Below are 22,605 nucleotides of genomic sequence, written 5' to 3' on the forward strand. Positions count from 1 at the left end.
TCGGCGAGCGTCTTGGGTTTTGTGTTTGCCCTCAGATGTTCTACTGCCTTTCGAGGCCCAGAAAAGATTCATTTCGACCGCGTTCATTCAACGTTCCGTCATCAGTGCTTAGGTTGCACTTACGGTCCCGTTGGGCGGTTCGCGCCGCGGCGATGAACGGCAATTTCATTTGGCGAACACGTGGGAGCGGCCACTTCACCCTTGTGTTGCGTCCTCCTCATTTAGATGGAGTGCTTTCACAATCACTTAGCTCCGACCAGACCCATCCACCTACACACTTCACAATACCGTTCATATTACAGTATACTGAAGGCCATATTTTTTGTGTGTGTGTGTTTTGCACAAAGCACTGCGCGAACAGCGCCTCTCGTTGTTTATGACGCTGCTATGACGCATGTTCTACACGCATATGAACGAACGCGTGAGTCACCGTGTATCCGCAAATTTACACCGTTAACCGTCAACCTTGAGATTTGTTGTTTTCAAGGCTTCGCTTCATTTCAACTCCTCTTCTTTAGCACATCCTCAGCAAATATGGATCAGTCGCCGCGCTCTTTGAAAAGCCAATGAAATCACAAATTAGATTCGCGTGATTAGAAACTAATTATACATCACCAAGGACTGATAAATGAGGTATCGACTCGGTCTCAAAGCCATCGGTGACCGCGTGTAGCTTTTGTGCGTGTTTGTTTGCATGCATCCTGGCAGAACTGTCCAAAAAATAAAACTAAAAAATTGTGAGCTTTACGTCCTCAACATAGATTTTAGTTCCGATCACACGAACGTTGCAAATACAAACATAAAGAAATGATGAACGGTGGCAAAAAAGGGAAGAAAATGAAATATTGGGCTGTACTTTAACAAAGGAAACATTCATCCATTTTCTTTGCTGCTTATCCTCGCAAGGGATTGCTGGAGCCTATCCCGGCTATCAGCGGGCAGCCCTGAACTGGTTGCCAGTGGGACGGTCTGAGCGCTCCCCCGTGCTAAAAAATCTCCTTGTGATTAATGCGCATGTGTTACTAACAGGGTAACTGTGGGTTCGTAGGAGACGCTTACTAGGAAATCCCCCGGTGTCATAGTTCCCCTTCTTCTACATAGAGGGAGCTAACATGTGTTGAGATTTTTTAAAAAAGATTTAAAAAGTCAATTTTTGGGGCTTGGAACGCATTATTTCCTTTTCCATTCATTGTAATGGGAAACATCGATTCGGTTTTCGGACAAATCACTTCTCCAACCGTTTTCTGGAGCGGATTGTGGCCAAGAACCGAGGCATCACTGTATTTTGATTTGGCATCGTTGCTAAGTCATTTGCAGTCAGGAAATTAAAACCATTATAAGGATTTTGAGATTTACTCACTTAATCTGTAATCTGTATTTCTGACGCTGTAGCAGCGGTAACCAAAACTGCCTCAGATGTTGTTTTTACACTTCCATCCATCCATTTTCTTTGCCGGTTATCCTCACGAGGGTCAGCTGTCAACGGGCAGGAGGTGCGGTACACGCTGAACTGGTTGCCAGTGTGACGGTCTGAGCGCTCCCCCGCGCTGAAAAGTCTCCTTGTGATTAATGCGCGTTTGTTACAAACAGGGAACTCTGGGTACGTAAAAGACACTTACTAGAAAATCCCCCGGTGGCATAGTTCGCGTCGTTCTACATAGAGGGAGCTAACGTATGTTAAGCTAAAAAAAAGAAAAAAATGCTTTAAAAAGCCAAATTTTGTAGGCTTGGAACGCATTATTTCTTTCTCCATTCATCATAATGGGAAACATGGATTTGGTTTTTGAACAAATCACTTACCTTTATTCCTTTCTTTATTATAGTTTTGGACTAATCAATGTAACATTCAATGTTTCATCCAAGGGCGGTTGTCGAGCGTGTTTGTTGAAGTTGTAGAAGTGTCGAGTAACTCACAACAACAACGACACAATGTGAGGACACTTTATTCTCTGCGCGAACCGCTTTATGTCACTTTGTAATATCGGAGAACAATCCAAAGAAATCGAGTCTCTAAAAATGTCAGATACGCTCGAAACGCACAACTGCACACTCACGCCGCTGCGTTGACAACGGCCTCCTCTACAAAGCCACTTCGAAAGATACTGCAACGTTCATACAGCTACAACCATATAAGTCTCAATATTTCACACTTTACAAGTCCATGGGGATATACTGTATGAAATACATTAGTGAAATATAAATCCATCTTCCAGCATCACAGACATATAGCATCTAATTACATTCTACATTTCTGTCATCAGAAAAAAAACAATAATAATCAAAATGACAACGCTTAAAAAAAAAAAAAAAAAAAACCTTTCCTAAAAATGAATCGTCACAATATCAAATGACCAACGGCGAATAAACGATACAAGATTCCCTTAAATAAACGATCGGTTTAAATATTTTCCGTACAAATAGAACAAGTTCATCGCGTCTAAAAATACATTAAGTACATCGTTTTTCACAGCAGATGGTTTGTCAATCTCGCTCGTCACTTCGACACTTCAAAAAGGAAACAAAACGCCTGCAACGAACGGTTGAGGGAGTCAAAATTGGCACCGTGTTTATGTGAAGGGGCACAACTAGAAGAAGAACACTTGAGACTGACAATACGCACTTCACGCTTCGTGTGCTAGCCCGACATCAAATACCAGGGAGCGATTATTCTTCACATTTACGTCAATAACAGTCATTTTGGTCCAGCGGTGAGTAAATGCAATTACTTTTTTTTTTTTTTTTTTTTTTTGTTTTTGTACAATTAGCATTTAGAGTGACTGTGAATTTCTTCAAGAACCGTAATTTCCGGCCTACTTTTTTCATACGCTTTCGTCCCTGCCGTTTATGCGGCTAATTTTTGCATTTTTTTCTAACGGAATAGGTAAGAAGGAGACCGGTGGAATACGTGTGCCGAGGAAGTGACTTTTTTTCAGCCCTGTTAGCGCTGCGCTAGCGTTAGCGCTGTGCTAGTGTTAGCGCTGTGCTTGCGTTTGCGTTGTGGTAACGTGTTGCTGCTGTACTGGGGTGTCTCAGTGATATGTAACAGTAAGTTTTATTTTAACTGGCCATATTAGCATTAACACAAGCGCTAGCTTTAGCGCGGCGCTAGCATTAGCACTAGCTTTACCGCGGCGCTAGTGTTAAACTCTTGCTGTGTACAGTCTTTGTAAATATTTCGTGTTTCAATGTGGACACTTGCGGCTTTCACACAGTTGCGGCGTATGTACAGTAGGTACCAAATGGTATTTCCTTTACAAAAGTACTCGGTGAGGCTTGTAACCAGGTGCTCTCTGTAGGCCGGGAATTACGCTAACAATTACGCCACTTAAGCAAATTGAAGCCCAGGCTAACTGCTTGCTGCATTGCAAAGATTCAAACGCGCACTTTATTTGAATGCAGGCATGCCTTGCCGCTCTCTCTTCACACCACGTATTAGTAAAAAAAAAAAAAAAGGCAAAACATATTTGACAAGCTTGTCGAAATTAGAATGTCGAAATGAACAAACTAGCTATGATGAAGTTGATTCGCTCCAGTGAGCAGGAAAGTGTAAGGCAACATTTATATTCTTATTGGTCGCGGCAAAGTCAAACAAACGGAATCTCGTTCCAATTGAAAGTTCAAGAATAACTGGGGGATATTTTTATGCTCATAGCAACAAGTATTTAGCATCTATTTGATAACGCGGATAAGCTCCCATTTCACATTTTCCTTTTCTTGTACTTTAAAACAGAGGCATTAGTTATGTAAATACGGTGCCACCTTGGGTTATAATTTATGAATGGCCCGGTTTATCAACAGTTCAGCTCACAAAAGAACTACCTCGGTTAATGCGCTATTTATGATTTGGGAATCGTGTAGGCAAGGGCGCGCGGGAGGTGCTTTTTATTGCGTTGCGACGGTACGGCTCCATAGAAGTGAAAACTGACAGCCATCGTGTTATTGTATTGGGAATCAAATTCATATAGCGGCTTTCTCAACACCCAACGATGGTTTAAAACAGGTGCACATTGACAGAGACACATTGATAGAAATATTAAAATGTGATTTGCTAGCGAATACACGGTTATTTCTTCCCAAGAATTAAACATTCTATAGCATTTATTTTAACTACAAATTCATAACAAAAAAAAAAAACGGATTTACAACGTCAAAATGGATGAATCTCATTTTTATTCATTTCCCTGAGAAGCATCAGCTCTATACGCAAATATTTCTGGATGCAACGGACCTTTCCGACCTGTCAATCACTCGTACATCAATAGCCAATCTGATAGCCGCATTGTCTTAACCCCTGGCTAGACACGCCCCTCTCACCGTATTGTCCCGCAGGCAATGCTGGTGGTCAGTAGCGTGCGCTTGGAAAAGTTAATGTTGCGAAGAAAATGGTCCTCAGATGCGCTTGGGTAACGTCCAATTCTTGATTCATTTTCCAAAGCCTAAAACACAGTTGACGAAGTGTCTACGATGGATTAATGCTCGCGGAAAACCGCACGTACAACTAAATGTGGGGAATATCAACAACCACGAGGCTGTATGTTCAAGGGTAGGTAAGGGAGAAGTATCTGTTGGATTTCAATATGAAGTTTGTCTGACGTCAAACTTTTTTGCATCGATCGCCAACGTTTCGCCGGAACTCCGGCAATGCGTCCCGCTCCGTCCAAAATCTTTATTCCGTGTCCATATCCCCACGTGAAACAGTTGAGTTGAGTCTGACGCATTTGGCAAAAAAAAAACATACCCCAATATTACCTGGAATACGCGATGGAGAATCGACTTCAAACCTGTTCTGTTCAGTCGCCATTTTGGAAGCTTGTTGGACATGGCTAAAGGGGGCGGAGTTTAAGGTCGCCATCGGAAAGGTCCATTGAGGTCACAGAAAGAATTCAATTCATAACCAAAGGTACGACTGTATAGAAAGAAAATTTGAAAAAAATCACTCATTAGCTCTGCCTTCTCTATGTGTAAAAACAATAACTTGGACTACACGCAAACCAGAGATTTTAAGCCATAACATACCGTATTAACGTATTCAACCTATCGCTAAAATGCAACAAAAGTCAACTATTTGCCAGCAGCCGCACACAAACGATACAAAACCGCTGCTGATGACATATTTAAGACAACTAGGCGTCACCCCCGTCCCCTGGCCCGGATTGCACTCGGCCTCGATCCTGCAAACGCAAACTTGAACGCAGCTTTTACCTCTTTCATATTCAGGACAGCGCTGGAAAGTCTCTGTGTTGAGTCTTTTTCCCTTCACTTCCCATCAAGTGCTTTCCCCTTCCTCTGTCTGCACACAAAACTCCCGTTTGAATATAAACGCTCCGTGCGTCTTTTAAAAAAAGTTGTGGCAAACAATTCGTGAGATCTATTGCCGCGTTCCGGTTAACTGCAAAGTGGGAAAAGCGCATCGGTCGTGAGAATCTTCCGGGTTAAATCTGAATACGTGTAGAGCTCGTGCACGTGACGTCACCGTTTTCACGGCGCCATTTTGCAGGTCAAACAGAGCTGCCCGACTTTGTGGGAGACACTGAACCAGAAGAGAATGTTTACAATACCCGAGACCTGTTTTGCTGTTGATTGTCACGACAGACGAGACAGATATTCAAAGAGATAATTTCATAGAATACCATCGGTAAAGACCAGAAAAGATCGATGGATTTCGGGAATTAAACGTGACGGATGGTGTCCGACCAAATACACACGACTGTGTAGCGATCTCTTCACTTCAGGTAAGAATTATTCTTCTCAATGTCAAATTACCAAGAAGTATTTGTAATGGCAAATCAGCTCATTTGAGAACAATGCGTGTTCCAAAAAAACTGTCGCAGAGGTTTTACGTGTGGCCGCAATCGCTTCCGCGTACATTCCGTGGAGACGACCCCGTCCTTTTTCACTCATAGTTAATTAATGTGAGTTTGTGTAAAACCAGGGGTCATTTATTTAAATATTAGTATTTGTATTGAATATTAGCTGAAAAGATGGATGGATTCCGGCAAAGGTTAACGTGTAGCCGGATACGCCTCCGCGTTCACGAGCCGTCTCCCCGTTGAGAACAGATCCGGCAACCAAGTATTCGTATGCGTCCAGACTTTTCTACGCTTTCAAACTCTTCCGTGTAAATCTCGAAGATTTACTCGCCAGATCCACGTGTAGATCCAGTTGTCCAAGACAAGCGGAAGCGGATTAACTTTCCAATTTCTTATCGGCGGAAACATCGACTTCGCCATTAAATGCGGGTTCTCTATGCTGAGTTTATCTCATTTTTCCACGTACTTTCGTTTATTTCCAGCTTCTAAATGTCTGACGGTATCGGACAAGACTCTGGGCGTCGTGCTACAAGAGGTATTTTCGCGTCGTCTCCAACCGACTTTGCATTGAACAATGCTTTGCCAGACCGGCAATATGGCGAGGTCAACAAAAGTCACGTCATTTTATCACGTAGGTGCGCGAGCTCGAGAGCCAACCTTCACTTCATCTCATACAACACAAAAATAATGTACTACATGAACGATATTTTATACTCCATTTCTCAAGTTTCCTAAGTAGGTATATCACTATATCAACAACAAATGTATTTTTAAAAGATCAAGGCTGCCTCCGAAGTTTTTGTTTGTTGTTATAACTGCTGAGTAAACAAAAACTTGGGTTCGGATTTACAGAATAACTGGCAAAATCATAACGTAGTACAGCAATGGGAAAATGACAAAAAAATGTATATCTGAAGTAGGGGAAACGTGTAGAAACTGTTGTCTTTCATTTTCAGCATACTAAATTGCACAAGTGGGTGGAAATGTTTTGTTTGCGCTGATAAGCCCTTGATGGACTTTAGTCTATTGAAAAGCCAATTTGTGTTTTTCAGGAGGAAAATAAAAACATTTTTATCAAGCACATACTGGGATGACTTTACAGTCATCACTTAGTTGATTCAAACGAGCACAATGAGCCCCACCTCGGCGGTTTTGTGACTCTTTACTGCGTCTAAATAAAATGAAAACGCCAGCGATCTACAAAAGAGCTAATTAATAAAAAAATACATGTGACATTAAACAAGTTTTGATTGGCTGTTCAAATTTAATTTGGATTTAGACATCGCGGAGGTTCAGCTATTAAATTAAAAAAGTGAGATTAATTACTGTGAAACTAGATGTGCATAAAGAATGCAATCATGCCAGACAGCGACAGTATTGATTGTTATTATTTGATACGGGGGCGTACAGTATTGTGGCATGTTGATAAGATGCCATCCCTCCCTTTGTGCGGCTGTGCGAAGTTTATCCATCCACCCATCCATCCATCTATCATCTACCGCTTTTCCGGGTCAGGTCGCGGGGGAAGCAGCTTCAGCAGGAATACCCAGACTTCCTTTTCCCCAGCCACTTCTTCCAGCTCTTCCGGAGGGATCCTGAGGCGTTCCCAAGCCGGCCGAGAGACGTAGTCTCTCCGGTGTGTCCTGGGTCGTCCTCGGAGTCTCTTTCCGGTGGGATGTGCCCGGAACACCTCACCAGGGGGGTGTCTGGGAGGCATCCGAATCAGATGCCCCAGCCACCTCATCTGGCTCCTCTCAATGCGGAGGAGCAGCGGCTCGACACTGAGCCCTTCCCGGATGACTGAGCTTCTCACCCTATTTCTAAGGGAGAGCCCGGACACCCTGCGGAGGAAACTCATTTTGGCCGCTTGTATCGGGGATCTTGTTCTTTCGGTCACGGCCCACAGTGAACGTAGATCGACCTTTGCCTTTCGACTTAGCTCCCTCTTCCCTACAACGGACCAATACAAAGTCCGCATCACTGCAGACGCTGCACCGGCCCGTCTGTCGATCTCCCGCTCCATTCTTCCCCCACTTGTGTACAGGACCCCAAGATACTTGAACTCCTCCACTTGGGGCAGGATCTCATCCCCGACCCGGAGAGGGCACACTACCCTTTTCCGACTGAGGACCATAGTCTCGGATTTGGAGGCGCTGATTCTCATCCCAGCCACTTCACACTCGCCTCTGAACCGCTCCAATGAGAGCTGCAGGTCACGGCTTGATGAAGCCAACAGAACCAGACCATCTGCAGAGATGAGAGACGTGATCCTTTCGGTCATGACCTGCAGCTCGTGCCCATAGGTATGTAGATCGACTGGTAAACTGAGCTTCGCCTTTCGACTTAGGTCCCTCTTTACCACAACGAACCGATACAAAGTCCGCATCGCTGCAGACGCCGCACCGATTCGTCTCCATTCTCCCCTCACTCCTGAACAAGACCCCAAGATACTTGAACTCCTCCTCGTCAGTTTATCATCTCAATAAATGTATTTTTTAGGGGGGTTGAACTTCTCTCATAATGCAGCATACGCAGTATGGCAGTGGGTTGCGTGGACCTCGATCTCCTACCTAAGAAACGACAAGCGCTCGGGTTGAACTAATAACTGGGTTGCAAAGTAAAATTATTGAACGATAACCAACAACTGAACGCTGTTACATGGGGCCAATTAGAGCACAGGAGGAAAACATCATCGCGTTAGATTACGAGCTGCCTTGTGTGCTTTTTGGAGCTAAAACAGCCTCCCGCGCATCATCAATACGTTGGGCTAAAAGCAAACAGTGTGATTTTTTTTTCTTTTTTTTTTTTTTTTTTTACATAACCTAGAGATGCTTTCCCTCTGATCAGCAGATGAGTGCTTTTGGATTGGAAAGTACGCGCAAGGATTATCAATCCAATTCTTTGGAGTGCCGTCACAAAGATAAGTCGTGCTGCATTTTTCCATCGGTGGATCATATCACGGGATAGGAAACATTAATCAAGGGGAATTTGATTTCCTTCCAAAAAACGATCATCCCTTAATTAATTTTCTTCCTGTTCAGTCAGGTGATTTTTTATTTTTTTTTTTTATAGCTCAATGTCCCATCACGGAGTCAGTGCAAGAAAGGAAATGTGAGCATTGATCCTGTTTTTGCCTCGCATAGTTCCACCCAAGAGGCTGATAACAAGCAGCTCAAGGGCTGAAAGGAGTGCAAAGTTCCTTCTCTGCAATAAACACAAGTCAGCGTCTCTGCCGGAAACCGGCTCCGACCGGATCGCAAACAGCACCGGCTAAATTCTTCCGTCACGGTCTGTTGATTTTATGATGGCGATACGTGACGCATGTACAGAAATGTTAATCACGACAATGATATTGATAACGACGATGACGCGCCGTCGTGATTTTTCTTTGCGTCGTTTTCAAATGATCATGGACACAAAGCATTTAGTTCAGAGTCAATGAGTGTAACTCTTACTCACAGTACAATTCCAGCGATTCCGTCTTTAACGAATCCCATCTGAGTGCAGACAATAAAATGTCATAAAATAACCTCTCCATTTCACACACATTAGACAAGGAATACAAAACTTGTCTCACCTTGTGCAGATTTTCCGTAAACACAAGCGCGTTTGGCAAATGCTTGCTCCTTGGCAAATTGTCCATAAGAGAAGACAGAAATAGTTCTTAAAAGTGGTTGCTCAGACAAACGGATGCTATTGCTTTTACAATGAAAAGAACAGAATGATGGAATTGAACAAATCAAAACACCGTAGAAAGTCTTTAAGGTTGACGTTTTTTTTTTTTTTTTGAATGGAACCACATGAACTCGCAAAATGAATAAGGTAGCCCCACCCCAAACCCTGTGGAACGAATAAAGAGAATCGTAATTGACACATTCAGAGTGGTAACCACAGTTTCTTGAGTCCTGCTGTCATCGGAATTATTTGTTACGTTATCATCGTTTCGTTCGTGGGCACCGTGACGATGGAAACGGGCAGAACGCAAGCTCACCTTTGCTCAGTTCAGTGCGCGACCAAACTTGAGCATTTAGAATAGAAAAACATTTAGTTGAAGTCAAGTCAACTGCACGTTATCATGAATTGATGATTATTACTCACGCTATTCCTTAACAGTCTTTTTTTTTTGTTTGTTTTTCATAGAAGGTGTCAGGTACTTCATTTAATACTTTTCTTTAAGTAATTTCCCATTACCCGAAATGTCAAACTGACATTTATTGAGCTCGGATCCCCCCGCCCCGACCCCAAGCCCCCACATACTGTAATTGGCCTAAAATTCTTTTTGCTAACACGCCAGCGGCAAGGAGAAAGCTTTTTCGAGGCTCGTCTGCCGCTGAGACTTGGGAATACTTTTGCACCTGTGCCACAGATTGACAGAAGCTAATGAGGGGAACCTTTTCTACATAGAACTCGAAGGGAACCTAATGAATTCCGTCAAATATTACGAAGACAGTGACATTGGTATCCTGCGTTCTTGTTTTGTGGAAACTCTCTATAATATTTCGAATTTAGGATCTGTTAAGACTAATGTCGTTATTAGCTGGCGGGGTTTTATTTTAGTCAATTTGCAAAAAGATTAGGTGTCATGTGATTCATCTTCCCTGCTTCCAGGTAAAAAGGTTTTTGGGTCAACCCTTTCAAGAATCAAGTGGAACTGAAAACGGCTGATGTAATACGAAGGCGCTAATGTGCAAAGCGAGATACTGCAGCTGTGAACCCATAACTTGTGAAATATTTACAGTTTTACTCGTTTTGTGAGTCCCCGCACACAGCCTGTTGGTGCTTGATTGCGGTACAGGAGATCAACTGAACAGTTTATGTGCCTTTTGGGAACTTTTAGATGGTCCATTCTCCTGAAGACAAGTAAAACACACTCATGGAGGTTTACATACATCCACGCGTACCTCGAGTGCACAATCGCTATCTCTAATTAGCCGACAGCCATGTTACCTTTAAGGCCACAATCTAATCCTAATACATATTTTCAAAGCACATTTCCCCTTCTGATGTAAGGAACATCAAGATGAAAATGTGATCTCACCGCACACATGTAAACACAAAGCGCCGACACCCTCGCGGGAATGAATGCTTTTCAGTTGATCCGTTAGCTCCTCTTCCCCTGCGTCATGTCTACCTCACAGCGAAGAGGAGCTCTGGCTGTAGTTTCTGAGATTGAGTCTACTGTACCTGGGCGAAGGAGGCGACGGGGGAGGATGGGAGGGTACCGGGGGCAGACACAGATCTATCTCAGACACAGCCGAGCTACTGCTAGATGCCAGAGAGTCCCGGAAGGGCGACGGGGGAGTCAAAGCAATAAGCTCCTCCTCCAATTCCACTCTCCTCAGTGGGGAGTCCATGAGGCAGGCGACCAAGCCGCCTCGCATGGGGGAAATGGAAGGAGAGGACTGGGGGTGAGGGGGTGGAAGAGGGTAGGGCGAATGCGGAAGGGGCACCGGGTGGACGGGACAGCCGCCCCGCCGCCCCAAGCTCGACTCGGCGAGGGGGTGGGGCTGGACGTCGGCGTAGGTGGTGAAGACAGGAGGCGGTTGAATCTCGCAAGGAAGAAGGTAGGGGTCAGTGGGGTGCGGCACTGGCGGCGAGTGTTTGTGTGCGTTGGGGTGCGTGGGAGAGGACAACAGCATCATCGTGTTGAGCTCGCTGATATTAGCGGTAAAGCGGTTCACCACGCAGCTGATCTGATCCATCAGGTTGCTCTGGCACGCCACCGGGCGACCCTCCAAGATGATCAGGCGACCGTCGCTCCCGGCCGCGCCCGAGTTACAGCTGACGCGCCCGTAACTGCTGCCGCTGCTCTGGCTGCAGTTGCTGCTGGGGTACGTGGCGACGCCCGCCATCTGAGGCTCTTGCTCCGAACCTGCACCGAGTCTCTGGCTCACCGTGCTGATCGGGGAGGGCGTTTGCGGTCGATACGTGAGGGAGTACCTCTCCTCGGCTTCAGACACGTCGTACAGGTTCTTGTCGGCACCGGTGTCGCTATGGGAGGGCAGGGAAGAAACGGAGGGAAGGGAGGGCAGGGGCATGTGTGGAGGCAGGTCAGCTCCTCCACAGTAGCGCTCCTCAGATGTCTTGGAAAAGGGCTTGATGACCGCAGTTTGATTGTTCTCTTTCTTCTTGATGTGGAAGGATAAACGCTGCCACAAGTGGTTCCCGTGTGAACTGTTGCGCTCGGTCTGGGCCCAAGACACCGACTTGCCGTTCGAGCTGAAAAACGAGATCGATTTCGGACGATACATAAGTGGGAACAAGATTTAAAAAAAAAAAAAAAAGATGTACTGTGAGGGTCGTTCAGCAGGCTGATACGACCAAAGCCAAACGGCATTTGGAGTTTGAAGCAAATCTAATGTGATAATCAAAAGCAAAAAAAAAAAAAAAAAAGAAATGTATGTATCGATTTCATACACAACGATGTCCTTTACATGATTAAAGGCATTTAAAAACGGAAAAAAAACTTCCATGAAGGTGCTTCAAAGAGCAAACTAATCCAAAGGTTTACATACTTTTGCATGTGGTGCTCTGTAAAACCACGGAAGCTCATAAATGTTTGTGATATGACATTCCTTTCTGACTTGTTTCAACGCAGCAGCTGTTTCTTTGAAAAAAATTATTTTAATTAACCCCCCAGCCCCCACCTCTACTGACTTTATTCCTAATGCGTTTGCCTACATGACAGTATCTCAAAATCATCATCTCGGCGCAGCGGCACACAGCCATGCCAATTTCCACCACCAGCTGAAAAAAAAAAAAAAAAAGAGAGAGAGAGAGAGAAGACACAAATAGATGGAGATGTGCAGGAGGGACTGACAAAACAGCAGACATGGAAGGATTCCTGACATTTCTCATAACCGCATGATTAAAATCTTGCTTGGCAAGGCGGGTGAGGCTGATGTAACCACCTGACGTGAGACGGGGGCCAACGTTGACTTCACCCATTTGATCCTTTGCTTATTGCTTTAGGTGACAGGAGAATGGCGTGAAGAGAGGGGAAATGCTATTGTATGTCTGTCTGTCTGTCACCCGACATGTCATCCCTCCCCCACCGCCGCCACACACACCTCACACACACTCCATTTCTCTTCATTTCCACTCAGATTTTCCGAACTTTCGCCCATTCTTTCCTTCAACAGCTCAATTCATTCTCATCTGTCGTTACCGTGTCGCGATTAGCCAATGGACCATTCCGCCCTGTCAATCACTCGCACAATAATAGCCAATCAGATAGCCGCATTGTCTGAACCCCTGTCTTGACACGCCCCTCTCGCCGTATTGTCCCACAAGCAACACTGGTTGTCAGTAGCGTGCGCTTGGAAAAGTTAATGTTACGAAGGAAATGGGCCGGTCTGATGAAAGATATCCGGCTAGGTTACAAGGGGCCCAGTTGACTCATTTTCCAAAGCCTAGAACACAGTTGACGAAGTGTCTACGGTGGATTAAGGCTCGCGGAAGAGCGCACGTACAACTAAATGTGAACAATATCAACAAACACAAGGCTGTATGTTCCAAGGTAAGTGGTCTTCTCTGAGTTTGACTGAATTATTATCAGTGCAGGAGAACAACTTTCACTTATCACTTATCACGTATCACTGACCTGCCGAATGAAGTGTGTCATGTTATTATGCCGAAGAGTCAAGTGAGGGATACGTAAATGCGCCACGTCGTGCAAGAGAAACGTCTATTTGCCTATTTGTATCACGCCAGACTTTTAAGACAGCGCACTGGCTTCCATTACGAGCCAAGTGAAACGAATACACCCACTCACTTCTAAAGATAATAAAAGAAATATTCCTCGTGATCTTTCCAAGTAAAAAGTACTCACCCCGCTTTACGTGCGCAGTACGATTCCACTATTTGATCCTGTTGGATTTCAATCCGAACAACTTTTTTTGCATCGATCGCAAACGCTTTGCTGTAATTCTGACCGTCCTGCTCCGTCCAAAATCTTAATTCCGTGTACATATCCTTGCGGTGAAATGGTTGAGACTTCTCTGTAGAACTCTCTTGAACAAGTCTGACGCATTTGGCAAAAAACATACCCCAATATTATCTGGAATACGCGATAGAGAATCGACTTCATACATGTTATGGGGCATGGCTAAGGGGGCGGAGCTTAAGATCGCCATCGGAGAGGTCCATTGTCTGCAGTTCATGTGAGGGTCAGAAGGGGCTTCAATGAATCAATCTTTCAGAGGCCTCAGACACACACACAAATGCGTACACCTACCTGAGTGTCTCCGCGGTGGACCCTCTGCGTTTCCACAAGTTAACCAGGCTCGAGGATCGGCTTGCGGCTGAGGACGATTTGCCGTCGCCCACGTGCATGCGCACCACCGTGCTGGTGGTAAAGGCACTCCGCACGTTTCGCTCTGGTTTGGCCAGAATGATGTACACCTTCGATGACAGACAATAAAATACATTTTTAGATTTACTTGAGCCACCTGGAACCTCTTTGTGGGCGGATGAGTTCGCTTCGAGGCATAATGCAAAATCAAAACAAAGATTGTACTTGTTGAACTTTGTGTAATTATTAGAACTTTTTTAGAATTCATCTTGGTTTTTTTTGTTGTTTTTGCAATAACTTCACGAGAGGAAAATCTTTTTTACTTCATGCATCATATGCCCACTATATCTACTGACAATTAAATTATTAATAATTAATAAATAAAGAATTACAGTACATCATAACACTCCCTAACACAAGACAAATATGATCCACTATTGATATCCACTCTAATGTCCAGTAGGAGTTTGCCGAGCACTTATCAAACCTTGAATTATTCACAAAGTAAGAAATATTATAATTTAAAAGTATGAGTGTATAATCATGTATCATCATTACATAAGATGACATTCCATGCATTTTACAGTAGCTGCCATTAAAAATGTATCAGATATACATTGCTTCGCAGTCACTTATAATTCAAATCGAATTTTGCTTTCCGCAGGAACATAAGAGATAAGGGACATTTTAATTCGAATATTAATGCATACTATTTAAAAAAAAAAAAGAGTAAATAGGAGTGCATCCACGTATCCATCCAGTATCGCTTATGCTCACTAGGGTCGCGAGTGAGCTGGAGCCAATCCCCGCTGACTTTAAAGGACGGCTTTGTGCAAAAATTCGATGTACCCTCCAATCTGAAGTAATATTATTATTACCCATATTTAGGACCTTAATTGAAAACAAAAATTTAAAATAAAGGACATTTTTGAAATCCACGCATTATCTGGATATGTGCCAGCTTTCACAGCCAGACCCGGGAAGAAACGCCCTTGACCCCGCCCCGTGACATCACCGGTGCTTAGCGTTCCAGAACATCCTTTCTAGCGAGACCAATATGCCGACGTGTTGTGCCCCAAACTGTAACAACAACGAGAAAACGCTCCCAAATTTGTCCTTCTTTAACCTCCCATGGGGCAATTTAATTATGATTATTAATTAATTAATGTAATTATTTTTCGCAAAAATCGGCCACAAAATTCCAGCTAGGGGAAGTTCTCTGTTCGGTGAAACCGCATCCACGAGCGACGGGGTCAGAACAGGAAGCACTCCAGACGTGGCCAATTAATTTTATAATAATAGATTTTTTAAAAATAATTAATTAATTATATATGTAGATTTTTTTTTTTCGACAAAGTCCTCCTTTAAGCAAGAGGCGGTGTACCCCGGCCAGTCAGAGTAAATCGGAGAGCAATTATATAAACAAAGATATATATTATGAGGGGAAGGTATATTTATGTATGGCGGCCACTGGGATGAACGGACAATCCGGTAACAGTCGTGGATAAATACTGCAAAAAAGTCGCTCCTCAACTTACCTTTGGTACAAACATGCAGCAAAGGGCCACCGTGGCGCTGAGGCTGACGCTGAAGCACATGGTGATGATTTTGTAATTGGAGCCAAAGTAGATGGGAACGAAGGCCAGCCAGATGATGCAGGTGGTGTACATGGTGAAGGCGATGTACTTTGCCTCATTGAAATTGGCAGGAACGTTGCGGGTCTGGCGGAGAACAAACAAAGGGGTTTTTTGTTTTTTGGTTATTGTGCAATTGTTTTGTTTTGTTTTTTAGCCTGAAGGAGCAACATTGATTCAGTTGAGATAATGAACTATTGCAAATTCTGAATTCTGTCATTACGCATTAGGTATGATAGTGATCAAGCACAGCCCAAGGCACAGTTTTGCTTTTTTTTTCCAGCTCTTCTGCTTTCATATTATGGAAAAAATGAACAGCTACAGGCCACAAATAATCAAACATAGACTTTGATTTGCATTTGGGAAAATCACATTTCCTTTATTCTTTACCCATCCGTCTATTTTCTGTGCCACCTATCCTCACGAGGGTCCCGGGGAGTGCTGGAGCCTAACCCAGCTGTCAACGGGCAGGAGGCGGGGGACACCCAGAACTGGTCGCCAGCCAATCGTACGGCACAGAGAAACAAATGACCATTCACACGCAGATTCACACCGTGGGGCAATTTAGAATGTCCAATTAATGTTGCATGTTTTTGGATACTCTGGACCTAAAATTTTTGATTATATTAAACCTGTTGCAAATTTGCAACCCCTGCCCGTAAAGGGTTAATTTAATTTTATTTTATTTTATTCATCCATCCATTTTCTTAGCCGCCTATCCTCACGAGGGTCGCGGGGAGCGCTGGACCCTATCCCAGCTGTCAACGGGCAGGAGGCGGGGTACACCCTGAACTGGTCGCCAGCCAATCGCAGGACACATCGAGACAAACAGCCGCACTCACAATCACACCTCGGGGCAATTTAGAGTGTCCAATTCATGTTGCATGTTTTTGGGATGTGGAAAAAAAAAAAACACTTTTCTATTTCCAACTACACCCTGAACTGGTCGCCAGTCAGTCGCAGGGCACATATCGACATCATCACTGAGCAGGAATCGGTCCCACGCTCCCTGTGCCAAAGGCAGGCGTGTGTACCACTACACCATCAGTGACTCCTCCTTTATTTACTTTTCCTTTATTCCTTTCAATTCTTCATCCTTTATTCGTTTCAATTCTTTTTGGCAGCCTGCATAAGATTTCTCATAGGAAGAAGGTGAGAAAATACATATTTGAAAGAAGACCTAGCTGTGACTCTCCCGTTAATTTCTAGATGCTAAATTAGATATGCTATGTGATATGTATTAATCCACTAAATTGGCATTACAGATAAACAGTCAAGTTATCGAAATTGGTATTTAATCTTTGAACAATATGCACGAATAGGAAGGACCGGTTCCCACCTTGAAGGCATAGAAGGTGCAGCTGAGGATGAGCAGGCCGTTGTACCCCAAAGGGGCGACCACACCCAAGTTGGTGGTGTTGCAGATGAGGTTGACTTGACGGATGCTGGGGTAGTCGTGGATCACCTGCGCGGAGGCGAGAAAGCGCGACGCTGTTTTGCTTAACACGTGCCGAGGCGTTTACAAGTTTGTTTGGGGTTTTTTTTTTTTTTTTTTTTTTTGTATATGTGAGTGAAAATGAAAGAGATACGGCAAAAACTGTCACTTCGACACTCGTCGAGAAACGAATGATGTTTTTGAAAACATTTGTGTTTTACAGCAAACGATAAACAAGAGATATCAATATTTCAGTATTTATCTGCAGGTCTCTAAATTCATACAATTTATAGGATAGCACATTTTCTTTAAACCAACCCGTTTTTCAGTTTTACGACAACATACTGACTTCCGCAAAAAAGAAGACAACTGTTCATTCCATCCATCCATCCATCCATTTTCTTAGCTGCTTATCCTTACGAGGGTCACGGGAGTGCTGGAGCCAATCCCGGCTGTCAACGGGCAGGAGGCGGGTTACACCCTGAACTGGTCGCCAGCCGATCGCAGGGCACATGGAGACAAACAGCCGCATTCACAATCACACCTCGGGGCAATTTAGAGTGTCCAATTAATGGGAAGAAACCGGAGTGCCCGGAGAAAAGCCACGCAGGCACGGGGAGAACACGCAACCTCCACACCGGCAGGGCCGGGATCGAACCCGGGTCCTCGGAGGCCAACGCTGTAACTCGCTGATCCACCGTGCCACCAAAATGAAAAATAAGACGAATGCATGAAAATAAGATAAAAAATGAGAATAATACAAAAAAACGACTTAATTATTGTCGCATTCATGGGCAGGGTGGCAAATTTTCGCCTTATTGAGGTAAAAGTCTCCTAACAGGCCACAATCAAGGAAATAACACTTATTTTTCATTTATGGTTAAGTTATATGATCACTTTACTCATTTCTAATCTCATTCCAAAAAATGGGACGCTGCCCGCGAGAGGGTACTTGGGTTTTCTTAGTAGATCGTCCCAAAAACCAGATTCAGAATCAGATTAAAAACACTTAAATTTTTTGATATACTGAAGGATATAATGCGTGGAAATCATGATGTCCCAAAAATGGGACGCTGCCCACGAAGGGGCTTATCTTTGCGTTGTGACTGCGGGGCGTGTCCACGCATGTGCCAAGACTCCGCCCGGCGACAACGACACACCGACCTGGGGTGGCTCCATGAGGAAGAGCGCCACGATGATGCCGAGCTGTAGCAGGATGAGCAGGAAGGCAATGACGAGCTGAGCGCAGGCGGACATGAAACGAGGCTTCTTTGTGCAAATCTTCTTCTTGCTGCCCGCCAGGATCCGCGCGATGCGGTTGGTCTAGGAACATAACGTTCACATTTTCTCCACCTCGACACGTTTTGTGCTACTTCCAGATCATACTGCGCCACAACGCCGCACGTCCATTTGTGTCTGTAGACCACAGGTGTCAAACTCAAGGCCCGGGGGCCAGATCTGGCCCGCCGCGTGATTTTATGTGGCCGGCAAAGCCGAATCTAGAGCGTCAATTTCCGTGATTGTTGTAAAAATCGGTACCAAAATTTCAAATCGTCATATATCATAAATCGGGGGTCACCGACACGGTGCCCGCGAGGTATGTTCTAAAAATACCATAGGCCACAAATTGTGACTATTATTTGTGCTTTAAATTCTGAATCTGACTTGCTTACGTGAGTTAAAATTTTAAAATGCCTGTAATGTCATTTACTACAATAAATTGAAACAAATATTTTATGTACGCGGAATGAACCGAGTCTGAAATTTCCCGCAAACAGATCACGTAAGCCCTTCACTCGATCGGTGCTCTCGCGAAGCAGGCCTCAGCCTCAAAAAGGTCGCCGAGCCCTGTCATAAATAATATCGTTGAGATATTACGAGCAAACACGAATAGTTGAAAAACACACATTACCCTTGATTTCTGATTCCAAAACTAGCTCATAAATTGATGATGTGAATACGATGAGATGATTAAATATTTTCGTTTCTACAGTCACAACGGCCCTCTGAGGGAAACCGGAACAACAATGCGGCCCGCAGGAAAAATGAGTTTGACACCCCCGCTGTAGACTAACGGCGAGTGTCGCTTTTTTTGTTGCTGTTGTTTTTTTCCCCCCCCCATCGCGGCAAGCACAGCAGCTCGCGTCCTCACCTTGGTGACCAAAGCAGAGTAGCTCATGGCAGGTGACAGGCCGATCCCGAGACGTTGGAGGTAGCAGTGAATGACGTGCGGTTTGGCGATGAGGCTGAAGGTGCAGAGGTACCCCAGGCAAATGCCGGCCAGGATGATATAGCAAAGCTCCCTGCTGGAGGATTTCACCACTGGAGTGTCCCTGAACCTAAACGGATGGACGGAACGTTCAATTCCGCAAATAACGACGCTTCGACGTTCAAAAATTAATGACATAACCCTTTTCTTTAGTTGCAGATATTCAGAAGATTCTGGATGTTGAGGGAAAACATTTTAATTGCTTTGATCAGTAATTGAATGTTTTCTTGTTATACAATTTTTACAAATGCTCGATCAGGGACAGGCAAATTAAATGATAGAGGGGGGGGGGGGCACCAATTGACATAGGAGCACTCACTTCCTAACCAGGTGTATGATAAAAATGCCCTCTAAAATATGGTCAAAATATGGGCACATATCAGTTTTTATCGATTGATTTTATTAAATTAATAGTTTAATATTGTAGATAATTGGGCGGTATGGTGGCTCAGCTGGTAAAGCGTGCCTGCGTGGGTTTTCTCCGGGTGGGCACTCCGGTTTCCTCCCACATTCCAAAAACATGCAACATTAATTGGACACTCTAAATTGCCCGTAGGTGTGGCATTGGCCTCACAGTTCTGAGGTCCCGGCTTTAATCCCGGACCTGCCTGCGTGGGTTTTCTCCGGGTGGGCACTCCGGTTTCCTCTCACATCCCAAAAACATGCAACATTAATTGGACGCTCTAAATTGCCCCTTGGTGTGATTGTGAGTGCGGCTGTTTGTCTTGATGTGCCCTGCGATTGGCTTGCGACCAGTTCGGGGTGTACCTCGCCTCCTGCCCGTTGACAGCCGGAATAGACTCCAGCACTCACCGCGACCCTCGTGAGGATAAGCGGCAAAGAAAATGGATGGATGAATAGATCCGGTGCGACCAGGGGGTCACATAGGACCACTCACTTCCTAACCAGATGTATGATAAAAATACCTTTGAGAATATGGTCAAAATATTGGCACATGTCAGTTCTTATTTAATTTAATTTAATTTTATTGTATTTTATTCATACATCCATTTTCTTAGCCGCCTATCCACACGAGGGTCGCGGGGAGTGCTGGAGCCTATCCCAGCTGTCAATGGGCAGGTGGCAGGGTACACCCAGAAATGGTCGCCAGCTAATTGCAGGGCACATCGAGACAAACAGCCGCACCCACGATCACACCTATGGGCAATTTAGAGTGTCCAATTCATGTTGCGTGTTTTTGGGATGTGGGAGGAAACCGGAGTGCCCACCCGGAGAAAACCCACACAGGCGGGGACAGGATCGAACCCGGGTCCTCAGAACTGCGAGGCCAACGCTTTACCAGCTGACCCACCGTGCCGGCATTTATTTAATTTGTTAAATTAATTATTGTACATAATTTGAAGAGATTTCATGCTCAAATGCATGTAAAAAAGATCCACTCTTCAACGACAAAAAGGATCGCTCAATAAGAGCGCGGGCGCGGGTTGCCCATCCATGGACTGCAGTTCCATTTTTACCAAAGTGAAGAATGTAAAACGCATACGGACAGGGAGAGATTTGTTACCTAATGAAGACGGCAGTGACAAAGAATGTGGCCATGAGCCCGAGGCAGGCAAATACCACGGCGGCGATGGGTTCAGGGTCTCCCCATCGTAGGTACTCCACCGGGATGGGATCGCATCCTGAGTGAAGTGAGAAACACATTTGTTCAGCGACAGTTCAAACGCGGTCAGGAGACGAGACCTTCAGAGCTGTGCGGTCACCAAAATGTGATTCATTTCCAACATTCATCGTTCACGTGTCCTCTCCCTCTTTCCAAAACGGACTTTGTCTCGTGTACGTCTTGATTCCTTGCACTGTGTTTCCTACCTCTGTCGTCACTTCAGCTGAATTATCAGCGGCACCACGCCGAGAAGAAGCATTCATTAAACGAACGGCTATCATTATGGTCATTTTAGATGCCTGCTGAATTTTTCCACCAAGTCTAGATCTGCAGTAGCGTAGCACCAGCTGCGTACGTAGTTCGGTAAATGCTCAGTAGATACATTTCACATATATGAAAAATGTCAGTGTCGTAAAGTAACACCAAGCAAAATGAGACTCATTTCCAGACACACATGAAATAGCATTCACATTGGCGGCATAGTGGTTGAATGGTTAGCACATCTGCCTCACACTTTTGAGGTCCTTGGTTCGAATCCGGCTTCCCTGTGTGGAGTTTGCACGTTCCCCCCCCCGCCTGCATCATCTTCTCTGGGTACTCCGCTTTCCTACCACATCCCAGACGCATGCATTGTAGGTTAATTGAAGACTCTAAATTGTCCGTAGGTGTGAATGTGAGTGTGAAAGGTTGCTTGTCTATGTTGTGCCCCACGAATGGCTGGAAACCAGTTCAGGGTTTTGACATCCCACCCACACCCATGACCCCAATGAGGATTCGGAGCAGCGCGGCCGGCGTGGGCCATTCCGGAGGCCCAAAAAAACGGTTGACCATTCGTACTTGGGGGTTCGAGACTTCGGGCGACTCAAGGGGTGGAGAGGCGCGGTGCAGGCGCATAGATCCATCTCGAATGAGCACCCGGCTCACAAAATTATACGCGCTTCAGTGCTAGGACTAATCACGAGATGACAAGGCAAGAAGCGCGCCCGAAACCATCCGAGATATCGAGCCATCGATTGAGCGGTACATTCATCGGCCGGCCGGCGATGCAGAGGACTGCAGGTGCGACCTCCCGGCGATCCATCGTACCGCCGTAGCCGACGGGATCGCCGGCTCCAAACACCGACATCGTGTTGGGCGGCTACCCGCCTCCAGTAACCAAATCCGAAGGACAACTCGCGCGGTCCGAGAGGTCGACGCTATCGCGACTCCGTACGGGCCGGCGTCACAAGCTCAACCGCTATCAGCACCGACTCGACGACGTCGTCGATAAATGCCCATTGTGTGACTTCGCCCCCAACTCCCCCCCACGATATGTGTCATCTCTTCAACTGTTCCCAAAAACCGACCACGCTGACGGTGGAACACCTGTGGAGCGCCCACTTCCTGGACCTTGATACGGAATAACGACCGTCCTACTTGGCTACAACAACAACCCCAATGAGGACAACCGGTTACGAGTATGGATGGATGGACGGATGTCTAAAGTTACAAGCTGCTTCAAAAGATTTAAGACTTTAAATGTCTTCAAACTTTAGACAAT

At 45.1% G+C, this 22,605-nt stretch overlaps 1 protein-coding gene across 1 annotated transcript in view; it reads right to left on the reverse strand.

Annotated features, from left to right (window-relative positions):
• Positions 1–10,068: 10,068 nt before the first annotated feature.
• grm5b (glutamate receptor, metabotropic 5b) overlaps positions 10,069–22,605 on the reverse strand; it is a 68,549-nt gene continuing 56,012 nt past the window's right edge. Inside the window, exons 12-18 of the mRNA XM_061826991.1 lie at positions 20,967–21,084; positions 19,325–19,511; positions 18,337–18,495; positions 17,077–17,202; positions 15,642–15,824; positions 14,047–14,213; positions 10,069–12,029 (exon numbers count right to left, since the gene is read on the reverse strand). Of these exons, the coding sequence (XP_061682975.1) occupies positions 10,943–12,029; positions 14,047–14,213; positions 15,642–15,824; positions 17,077–17,202; positions 18,337–18,495; positions 19,325–19,511; positions 20,967–21,084 (2,027 nt within the window). The 3' untranslated portion in view covers positions 10,069–10,942. The remainder of the gene's footprint in view (positions 12,030–14,046; positions 14,214–15,641; positions 15,825–17,076; positions 17,203–18,336; positions 18,496–19,324; positions 19,512–20,966; positions 21,085–22,605) is intronic.

The sequence above is a fragment of the Syngnathoides biaculeatus genome, chromosome 8 (genome assembly GCF_019802595.1).
Source record: "Syngnathoides biaculeatus isolate LvHL_M chromosome 8, ASM1980259v1, whole genome shotgun sequence".
NCBI lineage: Eukaryota > Metazoa > Chordata > Actinopteri > Syngnathiformes > Syngnathidae > Syngnathoides > Syngnathoides biaculeatus.